Source organism: Stegostoma tigrinum, chromosome 1, assembly GCF_030684315.1.
Source record: "Stegostoma tigrinum isolate sSteTig4 chromosome 1, sSteTig4.hap1, whole genome shotgun sequence".
Lineage (NCBI taxonomy): Eukaryota > Metazoa > Chordata > Chondrichthyes > Orectolobiformes > Stegostomatidae > Stegostoma > Stegostoma tigrinum.
This window is the reverse complement of record NC_081354.1, coordinates 16,945,267-16,960,269: the sequence shown is the minus strand read 5'-3', so window position 1 is coordinate 16,960,269 and position 15,003 is coordinate 16,945,267. Positions and strand designations below refer to the sequence as shown.

Sequence of the window (15,003 nt, the reverse complement as noted above, 5' to 3'; positions counted from 1 at the left end):
ATGAGGCCAGCGCTGCAGCATGGACTGTAGGATACAGGAACATAGTTAGCTTCCCCCAGGTGCAGGGTGCCATTGACTGCACACACTGAAAGGACTGTATCACAATGCTACGGAATTCATCAACAAGAACGGGCTCCATTCCATTTATGTCCAGGTGATCTGTGATCATCATTTACCACTTCTTGAAGGGGTCTGCCTACTACCTTGGCAGCATCTACTCCCTCCTACATCCTGGAGAACCCTTAGGTAACTGGTACATTTGACGGTCCAGATGCCTTACAAGGCTGGTTACTCAAAGACAAAGGCTACCCTCTGCAACTGTAGCTGACGCCTATCATAGTACAAACCTCTGAGTGATGCAGAACGTAGATACAAGGCTGTCCATCTTCAGCTGGGACCCGTGATAGAGCAGACAATGGGGCTGGTGAAGATGCGGTCCTGCTGATTAGGCTACTCTACTGTGGTAAATTCCCGATTGAATGTGCCTCATCATACCAGGGTGCTGTGCTCTGCACGATGGGAGCAGACAACAAGGTAATGTGCCGAATGCTGAGAAACAGTAAACAAGAGCAGTCATTGGAGGTGGTTGAGGACCTCGGCCAAAACGAAGTGCATGAGAGCTCATTGGGTGCTACAAGTCAGATAAGACTTGACTGATGCTCACTTCTAGTAGCTGAAAGCCGGTTGCATCATGAAACATTAAACTGCTCTGATCAAGATGCCAGCAACTGGCTTGCATTGTGGGGGCAAAATGTAGTCCCCATGCATTTTGATTGTGTTCACTTGTGGTGGCTGCAAATAAAAGCTCACGTTTGGAACTGTCTGATCGTTTGCCTCCACGTCATGTTCCTCGACTGCAGCATGATGAGATGTGGATGTCCAGTGGACATTGGGGCAGGGTGTTGGTGACTTGCAAAGGGTGTGTTTAGATGGGATGTAGCTAAGGACAAATAAATTGTGTGGTCTAGCAATTAAAAAGTATGTAGGGGGAAGAGAATGCAGTTGTATGTGCAAGGGAGTGTCAGCCATGATGTCTATGTTCATGAGCTGCTTTGCCATTACGTTGTCAGTGAGTTGCAATGCCAGATTGACAACACTTGTCCAGGTGCCCTGCAGCCTCTTATGGATAATTGGACGCATTGGATACCAGTCTTTCCACAGGTATGCAGTGCCTGGCAAGTTGTTCAGAGAAGGCGCATGGTAAAATGGGGTGGCAACAAGGGCAGAGTTGGTAGAAGTTAATGAAATTTGCCCAAATTTCATCTCACCAGGCCCTGCAGCAAGCAACCATTCAAAAAAAAAAGCCATGCACCTTGGACTTAGTGAAAAAAAATTAACAACCTCGGCCAAGCTGGCCCAAGTTAATTGAATTTAAAACAGTGAAAAATCAACAGATTTCCAAAGCTTAAGGCCTATGTTGAAGAACTGACGGCAATGTCGCTAATAATGAACTCACAGAATCTTGGAGATATACAGCATGGAAACAGATCCTTGGATCCAACTCATCCATGCCGATCAGATTTCCTAAATTAATCTGGTCCCATCTGTCAGCATTTGGCCCATATCCCTCTAAACCCTTCCGATTCCTGTACCCATCCAGATGCCTTTTAAATATTGTAATCGTACCAAAATCCACCACTTCCTCTGGCAGTTCATTCCATACACACGGCACCCTCTGCATGAAAAAGTTGCTCCATAGGTCCCTTGTAAATCTTTTTCCCTCTCAACTTAAACCTACGCCCTCTAGTTTTAAACTCCCCCACCCTGGGGAAAAGGTCATGCCTATTTAGCCATTCCATGCCTCTCATGATTTGATAAACCTCTGTAAGGTCACACCTCAGTAGCATGTTAGAGGTCAGAATGGGAGGATACAGAGGTCTCAATGTTGTAGGGCTAGGGGATGTCACAGATGGGGAGGTTCAAACTTATTGAAACAAGAATAAAAATTTTAAATCAAGACATTACTCAACTGTGAGCCAATGTAGTAGGTCTAGGAGGGTAGATGGGTAAACAGGAATTGTTCTGGTATCAAAAGGAACATTAAAAAACAGGATGTACAGCTAAGGGGTTGATTCATTCTTATCCTACCAATGCAATGTACAATCCTACAACAGGACAATCACTGGCTGAACAATTAGAGCACGCACATTAAAACCAAAAACAGGTCAGTACAGATAACTCTCCTATAATTGCGACAATTGTGTTCTTATGTGGCCTTGCGCTATAGAAAATCACCACAGAAAATTGCATTATAGGGAAATTGCTATAGAAAATCACTATAATTGTACAGCAGAAAGTTTGCATTATCCAACCAGCATCCATTATTCACCAATTACGTTTCAGCCAATTTGCATTACCGAAACACGCGCTATAGCGGAACTACTTGTACCGGAATGGAGATAAGATTAACTGGAACAATTCCAATAGGAAGCAGATTTAACCACCAGCACCCAACAAGATTGGAACACGGTGGTAAAGACGCTGTTGGCCGGATGGCCTCTTCCAATCTGTGTGATTCTATAAGTGGTTGATATCACGCTGTCCAGAGCAGGTACACGGTTGAACACAGGGAGAGGAAACTGCGGGTGGGTCCTTTGATTTGCACAGGGAACCCATAAAGGAGGTACCCTCCCCATTTCAATGGCCAGCAGCCTGTCAGCTCTAATCTGTAAGGATGAATGCGGAGCACTGATATCTCCAGCCACCCACTGAATGGTGATAGAATGAGACACCCAAGCAGGCTGTTAATTGTCCATCTAAGGGCTTCAATTCGGGCCACAGATGTATTGTGCACCCACAGTGACAGACACACTGCACTTAGCAAGGAGTCTTATTTTACAAGTCCATCCACCTGACTTCCTGCACAAGGATGGCTCATGAGGTTCTGTTCCATTTCTTAGCTGATAGTAACCTAATCTGTTTCTCCGTGTTGAGACTCAGCCTCATAAAAATGTAAAAATAATGCATCATGTCTCTCAAACAAGAGCAAAATAAGTTAGCTCACATGGTGATAGAATGTACATTCCATACATTCTCAAAAGGTAAATGGCTTTTTTTTGCAGAACTGAAGGAGTTCTGTATATCAGATGCTGTCTTTCAGATGAAACTTTAACCAAGGCCATCAGTATCCATTCAAATGAATGCTGAATTTAACCAAAGCAAATCAAAATTGCTAGTTCTAGATCTCAAGAAAGCTAGATTCTCAAGGATGGCTAAAGACTTAAATTAGGTTCGATGTTTAACCTCATACCAGGATGGCAATATCCTTGCATTATGTGGAAAGGAAGCTAGGAAGCCACAAGAAAGGCAAATCGCAGAATCAACCTAGAGTGGCTAACCATACAAGAACACATCAGAATTACCATAGAAAGTGAGAACAGGCATAAATGTAAAACTCGTATAAAACATAAAAATCACGAGAGAAGAGAAAAAGAAATGATAGCTGCAACAACAGAATTATTTTAGTTCTGTCAGGAGTCAAAGCCTCATTAACGAATCATACTGACCCATTAAAGAATTCCTCAGCTTTAATTCAGGTGGACTCCCAAGACATGGCAAAGAATTTAAATAGCTACTTTGAAAGAGTGTGTATTATAATACACAATGCTCAGTTAGCAATCATACAGCAGACTGTTAACTGCAAAAATATTGCTGTACAAATGCAGGTCAATACTGAAATAACTCCACGGAGGCTGGTATCCCATTATCAAGTCACCCTTTATTTACACGTGGAGAGTCTTTGACACTGATCCAGTTTCCTCAGAGTGTCAGAATGTTCTTATCTATCAGCCAGAGGTCCCTAATTAGACCAGGTTAACAGCCCCAGTCAGGGAATTCATACTATAGGAGGTCCACCAGGCTGACCTCATTACAATCACTAGATATACTGCATTGAATAAGGGGTCTTGAAACATGTAAAGCTACTAGTCCTGAGATAATGGGAACTGCAGATGCTGGAGAATTCCAAGATAATAAAATGTGAGGCTGGATGAACACAGCAGGCCCAGCAGCATCTCAGGAGCACAAAAGCTGACGTTTCGGAAGGGTCCAGGCCCGAAACGTCAGCTTTTGTGCTCCTGACATGCTGCTGGGCCTGCTGTGTTCATCCAGCCTCACGTTTTATTAAGCTACTAGTCCTAACGGCATTCACCCAAAGTGTCCAAAGAAATTAGAATCATGCTTAATGAACCCTATCACTGAAGTAACAACAACACATTAAGTTGTGGGATTAGTTCCCCAGACTGAATGGAGACCCACGTATTGTCAATATGCAAAAAGAGAACAAGCCATAACAAGGAAACTACATATATATTAACAGAATTTCAACATCACTAAAAAGTACTCAATATAACACAGCTATGGAAAATATGAGGGTTTATAAAAAAAACTGGGTGAATTTTTGAGCAATGTATGTGATCAGTTGTTGTAGCCAGTCTTGTTGGTATCATACAAGTATATGTTCAAAGAGCTTTGACAAGGTGCCATGCAATTGGCTATTAAATAAGCTAAAGTCCAGTGAGACGAGCAGTTAGATCTTGGACTGCATAAATTATTTCCAACCTTATAGGCAAAGGATTGTTATTAAAGTGTAACGGAGCTGCGTTGAAAACAATTGCTGAGAGATTTCCAAAGGGATCAGTGTTACAAAGTACAGATACTGACTTTCCTTTTTTTCATCAATAACCTGCATGAAGGCACTGGGAGAAACTCTTGGCCAGTTTGCAGAAGATATCAAGATTTGTGATAAGTGCTACGGCTTTAGAGGAGAAAAGGACTACAATTAAGTCTTTGTACTATAGGAATTCACAGATGTTTTATGTTTCAGGAGGCCATTTGGGCCATCATGCTTCCACAGGCTCATTAAACATGTATCATTACCTTATGCCAATAATCGACTTATTGCCCATACCATTGCATGCTATTTTTTTCAATCAAATGATCATCCAATTCCTTCTTGAATGCCTCGAATGGGCTCGAACATGTCTGACACATTTTTATTATGGGCAAATGAAGTGTTATATGCACATGCAGAGATACTATCTGAACTTGTGGACCATGCCCCATACAGGAGATCACTGGGCAAGGATTAAAACGCTTAGGTTCCACCATACATCATGGGGAGGTACAACGGGCCAGCTAACCCTTTCCTCTGTAAATTTAACGTTATTTATATATCTGTACACAAATGACTAGTTAAGACATTTCATCTATTAGTCTCCATATTCATTCTTCAAACTACACGAGAGAAATCATCAGTTGGTTGTACAACAATTGCAACTAGCAATTAAAGAGAATGTATAAGGAACTAGAAATCAGTATGGTACTGTGGGATGATCAATACTCATGAAGTTTTCTCCAGCATCAAGAATCATTTTCAGCAGTGGTGGCATCATGATCATCATCATGCAATTATAGTGTGTTTGATTGTAAAACACCTTCACAGAAACATTATCAAACAGAATTTGATACATGAGGAAATATTAGGGCAGATGAACAAATGCTTAGTTAAAGAGAAAAGGTTAAGAAGCATCTAAGGGGTGGAAAAGATGGAACCCTGACCAGTCAGATCAGGTAAGATAATATGGCTGATTTAATCGGCCTCTGACAGTAACTCAGGCATGGGTTATGACAGTTGTAACAGCATTAGAACAGTGAATAACTTCAAAAGTACTTGGCTGTAGAGTACTTAAGGATACTCTGCAGCTATGAAACGCACCACATATCTTTTAAAAAATGTACATATTCACATAAACCTCAACTATTTCAAAGAAAATCATCAAATACTTTGAGATTGTTAAATTGTACTGATTTTATCCGTACATTCTCTGATCAATTAACCAGTGTTTAATGAAATTGTGCATGGTACAATAAAGCCAGAAATTGATGTGAATTTAGAAAACATTTGCAATAACTATGTAAATTTAAATTTTTTAGCAAATGTTCTACTTCACTGCAGACAAATGGAATGGCACTACTACTCAAACAGAAAAGTTAACATCAAAAATACACTTTTCATTTACTGAGGGCATCCCAACGTAATTCACAACCAATGAATTGTAGTCAATGTAAGCAATTACAGCAGTTAATTTATGCACAGCAAACTTCCACATGTAGAAACTAAACAGATGATCAGTTTAGGGATGTTAAGGTTGAGTTCAAGTGAGAAATGTCGAGCAGTACAATTCACCTCCTAAAGCGATATCAGATACCGCAGTACTGCACTAAAGGATTATCCGAACCATTTCCTCGAGGGAATTGAATCTCTTAACCTTCTGCTGTGAAGGAGACAATGTATTGAACTGAAGTTTCACTTACTAAGCATGTAAGCTTTATGCAGGCTGTGTCTCATTGGCGCAGAACCTGCAGGAAAACCCACCTCTGAATACCGTCTAAATTGGAGCAAAATTTCTGGCCAGTGAGCAGTTTATAAACTGTATGCAACATTTCATAAATCTCAAAATCTAGCCTATCTCAATTCAGGCGTGACTAAGAAGCTGTTGAAAATTCAAGTAATAGTAATCACATAGCAAAGAAGTTTCAACAATAACAATCATTTAGAAAAGCCTGAGGAGTGCTATACTTTTCTATGTTCTATGTTCTATGTTCTAAGTGATGCAGGAATGAGGTATCTTTCATGCTATTTGAGCCAGTGAGACAGTGGCATAGATCCCAGGCACCTGAGGGGTAGCGTTTCATGCTGATTTCACATGTGTTTTGGGTTAGTATGGGTTATTACCAGAACTGGCCTCCATTTTTCACATCCTTGCCAATATAAAACTTGTAAGGGATGTGAGAACAGATGGAAACAAACTGCTCGAGTGGAGTAGCGAAAAATCAGGCCTTTCAAACACAGGATGCAATAAGTTTTTAATTGCCTTCTTCATTAACGTAATTGCAGTTCCAAGTAACTAGTCTCTAAGATAAGACCATCAATGCAAATCATTTGCAGAGAAACAATAACAGAGCATTTTAAAGACCATATACTACGTCTAACAAATGCTAATTGATGTAGGCCTAGGCAAGCACAGGAGTTAAATTATAGTTCACGGGTATATTTGACTTCCATATCCCTGTTGAATCTCAGGAGTTTTTTATTTGGTATTTAGGGCACTCTGATAGGCAGCAGGGTTACTGTTCAAACAGCAGAATCTTTTTCTCCAAGGTGCTCACAGCAACCTGAAAGGCAGTATCTGGAACAAAGGGCTAGGGGAGGAGGCAGCATTGTATCTGACATTTCTTTTCCAAAGTATGTTCACTGTCTTCTTTCCAAGTTGATTTCAACAATCGGAACTGTATAGCATACCACCAGCAATAGGTACCTACTGGCCTCCCAGAAAGGGGCCACCAGTCAGCATTCGGGGAAATTTGCAAAGAAAGGGTGCCCAATGAACTAAACACATCCATTTTCCTCAGGAAAACTTGCAGGGCCTCTTGAGCTTCATGATTCTCTTCACATGCACTCAACATTAAAACATACCCACTGTGCATGGGCTTAAAATGCCTCTGGAGCCCCAGTGCTGTCAAGAGGGAGTTCACAGCCTTTGAATTTACATCATAACATTGGCAGTAGCAATTTATTCTCCACAAGAATGCTCTGTGTGATTCAGGGATTGTTGGAATTTGGGCTGTCAGATTAGCCATATGTCCAGATGCATTCCAAAGGGCAGGATCTAGATGGTTTTCTAGAATGAATGATAATCCAGGACAGTTAAATGCCCATCTGTCCGGTTTTACAAATGGGAAAGGTTAAAGACTATCTGCTAAATTACTCTCAGATTGTGTGTAGTTTGTAAAGTTGGGAGAAGCAGATATATTTGATAGAAAAGTGCAACTTGAATGCAGAGCACTTTCATACAAAGATTTACACACGGTTCTCCAAAATTGGATTTCATACACAATTAGAAATGCTAATCAGATCAGGCCATGCAATCTTTCATCACACTAATTATCCACACAACCCATTATTAATACCATTGTTAATATAAAGGAGTGATTCATAGGTGAAGGAACATCTTGCAGGAAGTTGTATTCAGAAAATTACACGTTACAGTGCTCAATCTATTGTCAATTAATTAAAGACAGCTAGGGACTGGCTAGTTTCCATTCCAATATTGCAGAAGATCCAGCAGTAATTTTTTCCCTATTAGGAAATCATTCCTATGGATTAAAAATATTGTACAATTTCTGTGCAATTTCATAATGGTGAGAGAAGGAAACAAAAGAATTATAAAGCAGTTAGCCAAATGTTTGTTGTCAGGAAATTGCTAGAATCTGTAAGTCAGGATAAAGTGACAGAACATCATTAAAATTCTTAGCTAATTAATATTCCATGCTGATAAACTTGATAAACGCTACAAAGTGATATTAATAGATTAAGTGAATGGACAATACAGTGATAAATGGATTTCAATGAAGACGAGTGTGAGGCCATCCACTTCGAGCCAAAAATGGACACAACTGAATACTTTCTAAATGGTGAAAATCCACAAACAGTGGAAATCCCAAGAGATTTAGGGGTCCAGATGCACAAGTTATTACAAATATCATGAACAAATGCAAAAATATTGTAAGAAACCCACAAAACACTGGCATTTGTAACTAAAAGACTAGATTACAAGGATGTAGAAGTTATGCCAGCACAATTCAAAGTCAAACCTGTGAAGAGTTTGGACAAGGAAAGATACACTTACCTTGGATGAATATTGGATTCCAAAGTCTAAATTTCAAACTTATTGTACACAAACTAGTTTTGTGTTCCCTGGAAGTTAGGATGTTTAAGAGGTGATCCAAGACTTGATCCAAGATTTCAAAACTTTAAGTGGAACTGATTGATTGGACTAGGACCGAGGATGTCCCTACAGGTTACAGTCAAGCATTTCAAGAGTGTTTTCTAGTTCTGCTCCAACCAAATCTTCTCAAAATGTAAGCATTGTGTGTTTGTAAGTCCCACTTCTGGGTGCCAGATTATGATCCTCAGATTTCAACCAATCCATTAGAGATTAGCTACTGTACACATTAAGTTATTATATGTAACAACAGTCAGCAGATCATAATAAAGTCATGAAGTAAGATGGCGGTGGAAGCATTTTGGGGGTGTGACAATAGTCAGAATAGGAATAATTCTCAAATATGTGTAACATACCCCTTTCTGTAGCTTGTCTAAGTTTCTTGGTTATTCCTCGAAATTCACTCATTTTGCTACATTTAATGGACCATCTAATCTTAATACCTATGAACTGTAATGTAGAACAGGCGACAAAAGGTGGCTGGGAAATTAGGACAATTCCATCGATCAAAGACAATTACCTTGAACCTCTCCGAAACCCCGTCAGTGAAGCTGATGGTAAATTCAGCAATTTTCGGTGCTTGGAACTTGCCTTTCTTTTGACTTGGCTGGTATTCTGCCCGTGTTTTAACTATAACCTACAAGGAACAGAAAATAAATCAGTGATAATGGGAACTGCAGATGCTGGAGAATCCAAGATAACAAAGTGTGAAGCTGGATGAACACAGCAGGCCCAGCAGCATCTCAGGAGTACAAAAGCTGACGTTTCGGGCCTAGACCCTTCTCAGAGAGGGGGATGGGGAGAGGGAACTGGAATAAATAGGGAGAGGCGGACTGAAGAAGGAGAGAAAAGCAGATAGTTAGAGAGTACAGGTGAGGAGGTAGGGAGGGGATAGGTCAGTCCAGGGAAGACGGACAGGTCAAGGAGACGGGATGAGGTAGTAGGTAGGAAATTGAGGTGTGGCTTGAGGTGGGAGGAAGGGATAGGTGAGAGGAAGAACAGGTTAGGGAAGCAGAGACAGGCTGGGCTGGTTTTGTGATGCAGTGGGAGGAGCAGAAGAACTGGGCTGGTTTTGGGATGCAGTGGGGGAAGGGGAGATTTTGAGGCTTGTGAAGTCCACATTGATACCATTGGGCTGCAGGATTCCCAAGCGGAATATGAGTTGCTGTTCTTGCAACCTTCGGGTGGCATCATTGTGGCACTGCAGGAGGCCCGTGATGGACATGTCGTCTGAGGAATGGGAGGGGGAATTAAAATGGTTCACGACTGGGAGGTGCAGTTGTTTATTGCGAACCAAGTGGAGGTGTTCTGCAAAGCGGTCCCCAAGCCTCCACTTGGTTTCCCCAATGTAGACGGAGCCACACCAGGTACAATATACCACATTGGCAGATGTGCAGGTGAACATCTGCTTAATATGGACGGTCATCTTGGGGCCTGGGATGGGGGTGAGGGAGGAGGTGTGGGGGCAAGTGTAGCACTTCCTGCGGTTGCAGGGGAAGGTGCCGGGTGTGGTGGGGTTGGAGGGGAGTGTGGAGCGGACAAGGGAGTCGCGGAGAGAGTGGTCTCTCCGGAAGGCAGACAAGGGTGGGGATGGAAAAATGGCTTGGGTGGTGGGGTCGGATTGTAGATGGTGGAAGTGTCGGAAGATGATGCGTTGTATCCGGAGGTTGGTGGGGTGGTGTGTGAGAACGGGGAGGGATCCTCTTGGGGCGGTTGTGGTGGGGGCCAGGTTTGAGGGATGTGTTGTGGGAAATGCGGGAGACGCGGTCAAGGGCGTTCTCGACCACTCGACCGGGGGAAATAGAGAAAATAAATCAGCCTGGCACGGTTATGCATACAGCTAACGTAAGTACATATCAGCTAAAATAACACAAACACTCTCCATCTCCCACAGGATAAAGCTCTTCAAAAAAACAGCCTGACTATGTACAATATCAATTCCACTATACTGTTCTCTCTACTTATAAAATAAGCTATTTTTAGGTGAGACGTTCAAGGATTCACAAAAATTCAAATGTGTGTACTTGTCTTCAATACGTCAACAGTGAACAAAATGTTTATCTGATGTATTAGTATCAACATGCCACAAAAACTTACTCTAAAAACAATACGATTCGTGCACAATGCTTTTATTTCAGTATCTTAATTGATCTTCACGACTAGCAGAAATGTAACCTGTAACCGATGGGCCTTCTTATTAGCGCCAGAGATCAGAATTGTCTACGGGGAGTACACAATCATTTTACCCTGCAGCCTGCATTCACTTGAATCACATTTATGCATTACTGAATCCTAGAGACATCTCCGGTACTGCTTAAAAAGAAGCCAATTTGTCATCAGCCTTAAACGATCTTCCGTACTGAGTCATGTTAATTAAATCTCCACTCCACACTCTGACTGTTTTGTGGTCTGCCTGCAATGCTGTGGCATTAACCCAATACTTAACACAGCCAGCATTCTCAGTTTCACACTCTTGTTAACTAGCTTGTTTAAAAATCATTTCATAAACACAGGAAATTACACCTTCAGGGTGCACCCATAACCCTGCCAGTTTCCCGAAAGCCTGAGACACTAAATGTTTCTTATAAAAATGCAGAGTGTACTGGGAAGCGCTCAGTAGGTCAGGCCTGAACAGTAACAGAAGAAAAAAAGCAAAAAACATTTTAGGTCAAGGGCATTTATTCAGGACTCCTCTTCATCATAAAATAGAAAAATAAAGTGAGGACATTTCTACCTTGCTGGGTAGTCTTTGAGCCCTAACAATTTTATAAAACAATTGTCAGGAATGTCCATACATGTGTCACAATCCAGTTCTGTCACAACTCTGCTTCAAAATGGAGATTGGGTCACCACTCTGCAGAACTCCTCTGCTCTGCCCACAAGCATGGCCCCAACATAAGGGCTGCTTGCCATTTCAATTCCTAGTTTTAGGGCAACACAGTGGCTCAGTGCTTAGCACTGCTGCTTCACAGTGCCAGGGACGTGGGTTCGATTCCACCCTTGGGGACTGTCTGTGTGGTGTTTGCACATTCTCCACGTGTCTGCGTGAGTTTCTGCTGGGTGCTCTGGTTTTCTCCCAGTCCAAGGATGTGCAGATTAAGTGAATTGGTCATTTTAAATTGTCCTGTCCTGTGATGTGCAAGCTAGGTGGGTTAGCCACGGGGAATGCAGGGTAATCACGATAGAGTCGGACGAAGGATGCTCTTCAGAGTGTCAGTGTGGACTCAATGGACTGGTTCCATACTGTTTGGATTCTATGATTCTCATGCTCACATTTCAGTACACAGTCTGCTGCAATATTCTGGTGAAACTGAACAAAACCTTGAGGAACAGTACCCGGTCTTCAACTTGGACACGATGCAGCCTTCTGGACACAACACTGAGTCCAAAATCTTCTGATTGTGAGCTATATCCTCAATTTTGCTTTTTTATGTACCAGTCTGTAGCCTAGTATCATACTTTTGCTTTTACAGCCGTTCTTTATTTTGCCATTAACACTTAACACAACCCAATGCTTTGTTTCTTTCATTACAAGCATCATTACATCACTACTCTTTTTGTTTGACATTTAATTTCTTCCATCCTAAACTATCCCCACCTTCAATTTTGCTATACCTGATCCCTTCACCACCCCTTTTTTTTTAAGAGCACAGAGGCTTTCACTTGTGTCATATCAGACTTGAAATTCTGCTTCTCTGGCCACAGATGCTGCCAGACCAGCACTTCTCCCAGCACTTACTGCTTTTATTTCTAATGCCATTAAATGAGAATGCAATTTCATCACTTACACCACATATTTTTCGACATTGAAATAAATTAAAAATCTTAAAAACTGCTTTGGAAAGAATGCACATTCGTATTGTGATGGCCAACAATGAAAGGTTAACAACAGCAACAACAACTTTCATTAAGCTATTGATCTTGACATAGTTAAGCCTCCCAAAGGGCTTAACAGGACCATTATCAAATAAAACCTGAAACTCGGATATGGGCCTGAACCTAACACACAAGGTCACTAAAACTGAGACAGTTCTGTCCCTGCCAAACATTCAGAGCTGAACACTTTTTGACAGGAGTATCAAATAGTAAACAGGAGCAGAAATCATGGTTGTGTTTCTCCCTTTTGTCTAGAGGGTACCAGGTCCAATTCAACCCTTTCGACTGCTGACCCAGGTGAGATCATGTATACCCCAATGGAGCTGGTCTAAGAAGCTCAGGAGTAAGCGTGAGAGCGAATTGATCTGTTAAGTCATGGGCAGAGGGGATGGTGAGAGAGGAGGCTCACTCACTCTTCCCTTATTCAGAGTACTAGTTCACAGGGATCATGTATGATTGAAAGTTTCTGTCATGAACAGGATGTCGTGTTTAGGGTGGAAACATCAAACTTCCAGTGGTGAGGTCACATCTGGAATCCTATGTCCAGTTCCGGTCGCCAAGTTGTAAGAAGGATATTATTAAGCTGGAGAGGCTACAGAAGAGATTTACCAGGATGTTGCTGGGTATGGAAGGTTTGAGTTATTAGGAGAGGCTGGGACTTTTGTCACTGACTGTAGGAGGTTGAAAGGTGACCTAAAAGAAGTTTATAATATAATGAGAGGTATAGATAGTGTTATTGGTAGTTCTCTTTTCCCTATGATGGAGGATTTCAAGACTAGGGGATACATTTTTAAGGTGAGAAGAGAAAAATTTTAAGAAGACATGAGCGCAATTTTTTTTTCTTTACACAGAGGATCTTTTGCACGTGGAATGAACTTCCTGAGGAAGTGGTGGATGCAGATGCAATTACAATGTTTAACAGACATTTGGATAAATACATGAACAGGGCCAGGAGCAGGCAGGTGGGACTAGTTTAGCTTGGGATTATGTTTGGCCTGGACTGGCTGGACCGAAGGATCTGTTTCCATGCTGTGTGACTCTACGACTTGGCAATTGCAGGCTCAGCTGCCTATGGTGCAGCAACCAATATCAGGGAATCTCAAGAGTCCAGAATTGGAAGCGGTCAGATATTTTGCGTACAGAGTGATGAAAGCAGGAAGGATGATAGACAGGGATAAGGCCATGGAGCAATTTGAAGACAAGGATGGCAAATTCTTTAAGAACAAAAATTGCTTCAACAGGTGTCAACAAGATCAACCATCCCAAATGTGGTAGGTGAACAAAGCACGTGATGTGTTTCAATGCAGGCAGATGAATTTTCTTGAGGTTGGAAGGTAGGCGCCCAAACAGAACTGTGTTGGCATAATCAAGTCAAGAAGCATCACAGATTTGGCTGAGGGAGGGTGGTGGGCGGAGGGGAAGTCTGGCACTTTTGACCGAAGGAGGTGGTGCTGCAGTTATGTGGTTACGAATTCATCACAGATTCAAAAGTAGTATCAAGTCTATGTGAATCAGACCTTTGTGGCTTAATCTACATCTTTCCTGGATTTGCTTCTTCACATATATAGAACCATAAATCCAAACCTTCAGGTGCATTGTCATGACTTCTTAAATTTTGGATCTGCCATTAATTTCATACACATCAGATAATGGCTGTAAAGTGAACTTGACTGTTTTTTTGGAGGGTGTGTCACAGAGATGGAAATAGTGTTAGCGACGGTGTACATGTGGTCAGAGGTTTAATCCAGAGTCAAATGCCGCACTAGGTTTACACATGATTAGCTTCAAACAGTTACTGGGAAGAGTACATAGTTGATAAGGATACTAGGAAGCTGAAATTCCAGCACCAACAATGCTAACTCATTTTGCACAGCACACCAAAGGACCTGTGTGGGGTTTTATACTGTCCCCTCGTGTAGAACAGTAAGCCCAATCAGAGATCAGGATTTTCTAAGCAGGGAAGGTGCCCCATCCTACTGGTGACAAAGATTTATATGGAACGTCTTCTGTTCTGTCTCATGCTGATATGGGCAGAACACTGTCAATATCACGTGACAATGTCCACAGCAAGCTACAATGGCACAGCCTTCTCTTTCCTTCTCTGCATCTCTAACTTGTCTGCCATTCCAACCTAGTCAGTTAGCAGGAAACATGCTTCACTTGTAAACAAGTCCTCAGGTCCTGATGGCCAGCACATTGCAGGAACCCATAGCCGTAAAAACAGATCACAATGGCCATGGGAATTTCTTGCTGTGAAATTATGCAGCCATCCGTTAGGTTTCTGTTCTTAAGAAAAAGTTTCTCTCTCCTTCGAGTCCACAGTTTTTAAAAATAAGAAATA

The 15,003-nt window shown here is 41.8% G+C and overlaps 1 protein-coding gene across 2 annotated transcripts in view; it reads right to left on the bottom strand.

Annotated features, from left to right (window-relative positions):
• The window catches only part of LOC125454692 (neuronal vesicle trafficking-associated protein 1-like), a 64,411-nt gene that overhangs the window by 27,943 nt on the left and 21,465 nt on the right, over positions 1 to 15,003 (bottom strand). For both annotated transcript variants that reach the window (XM_059655188.1, XM_059655205.1), the window contains exon 3: positions 9,307 to 9,423. In XM_059655188.1, coding sequence (XP_059511171.1) covers positions 9,307 to 9,423 — 117 coding nt within the window. The remainder of the gene's footprint in view (positions 1 to 9,306; positions 9,424 to 15,003) is intronic.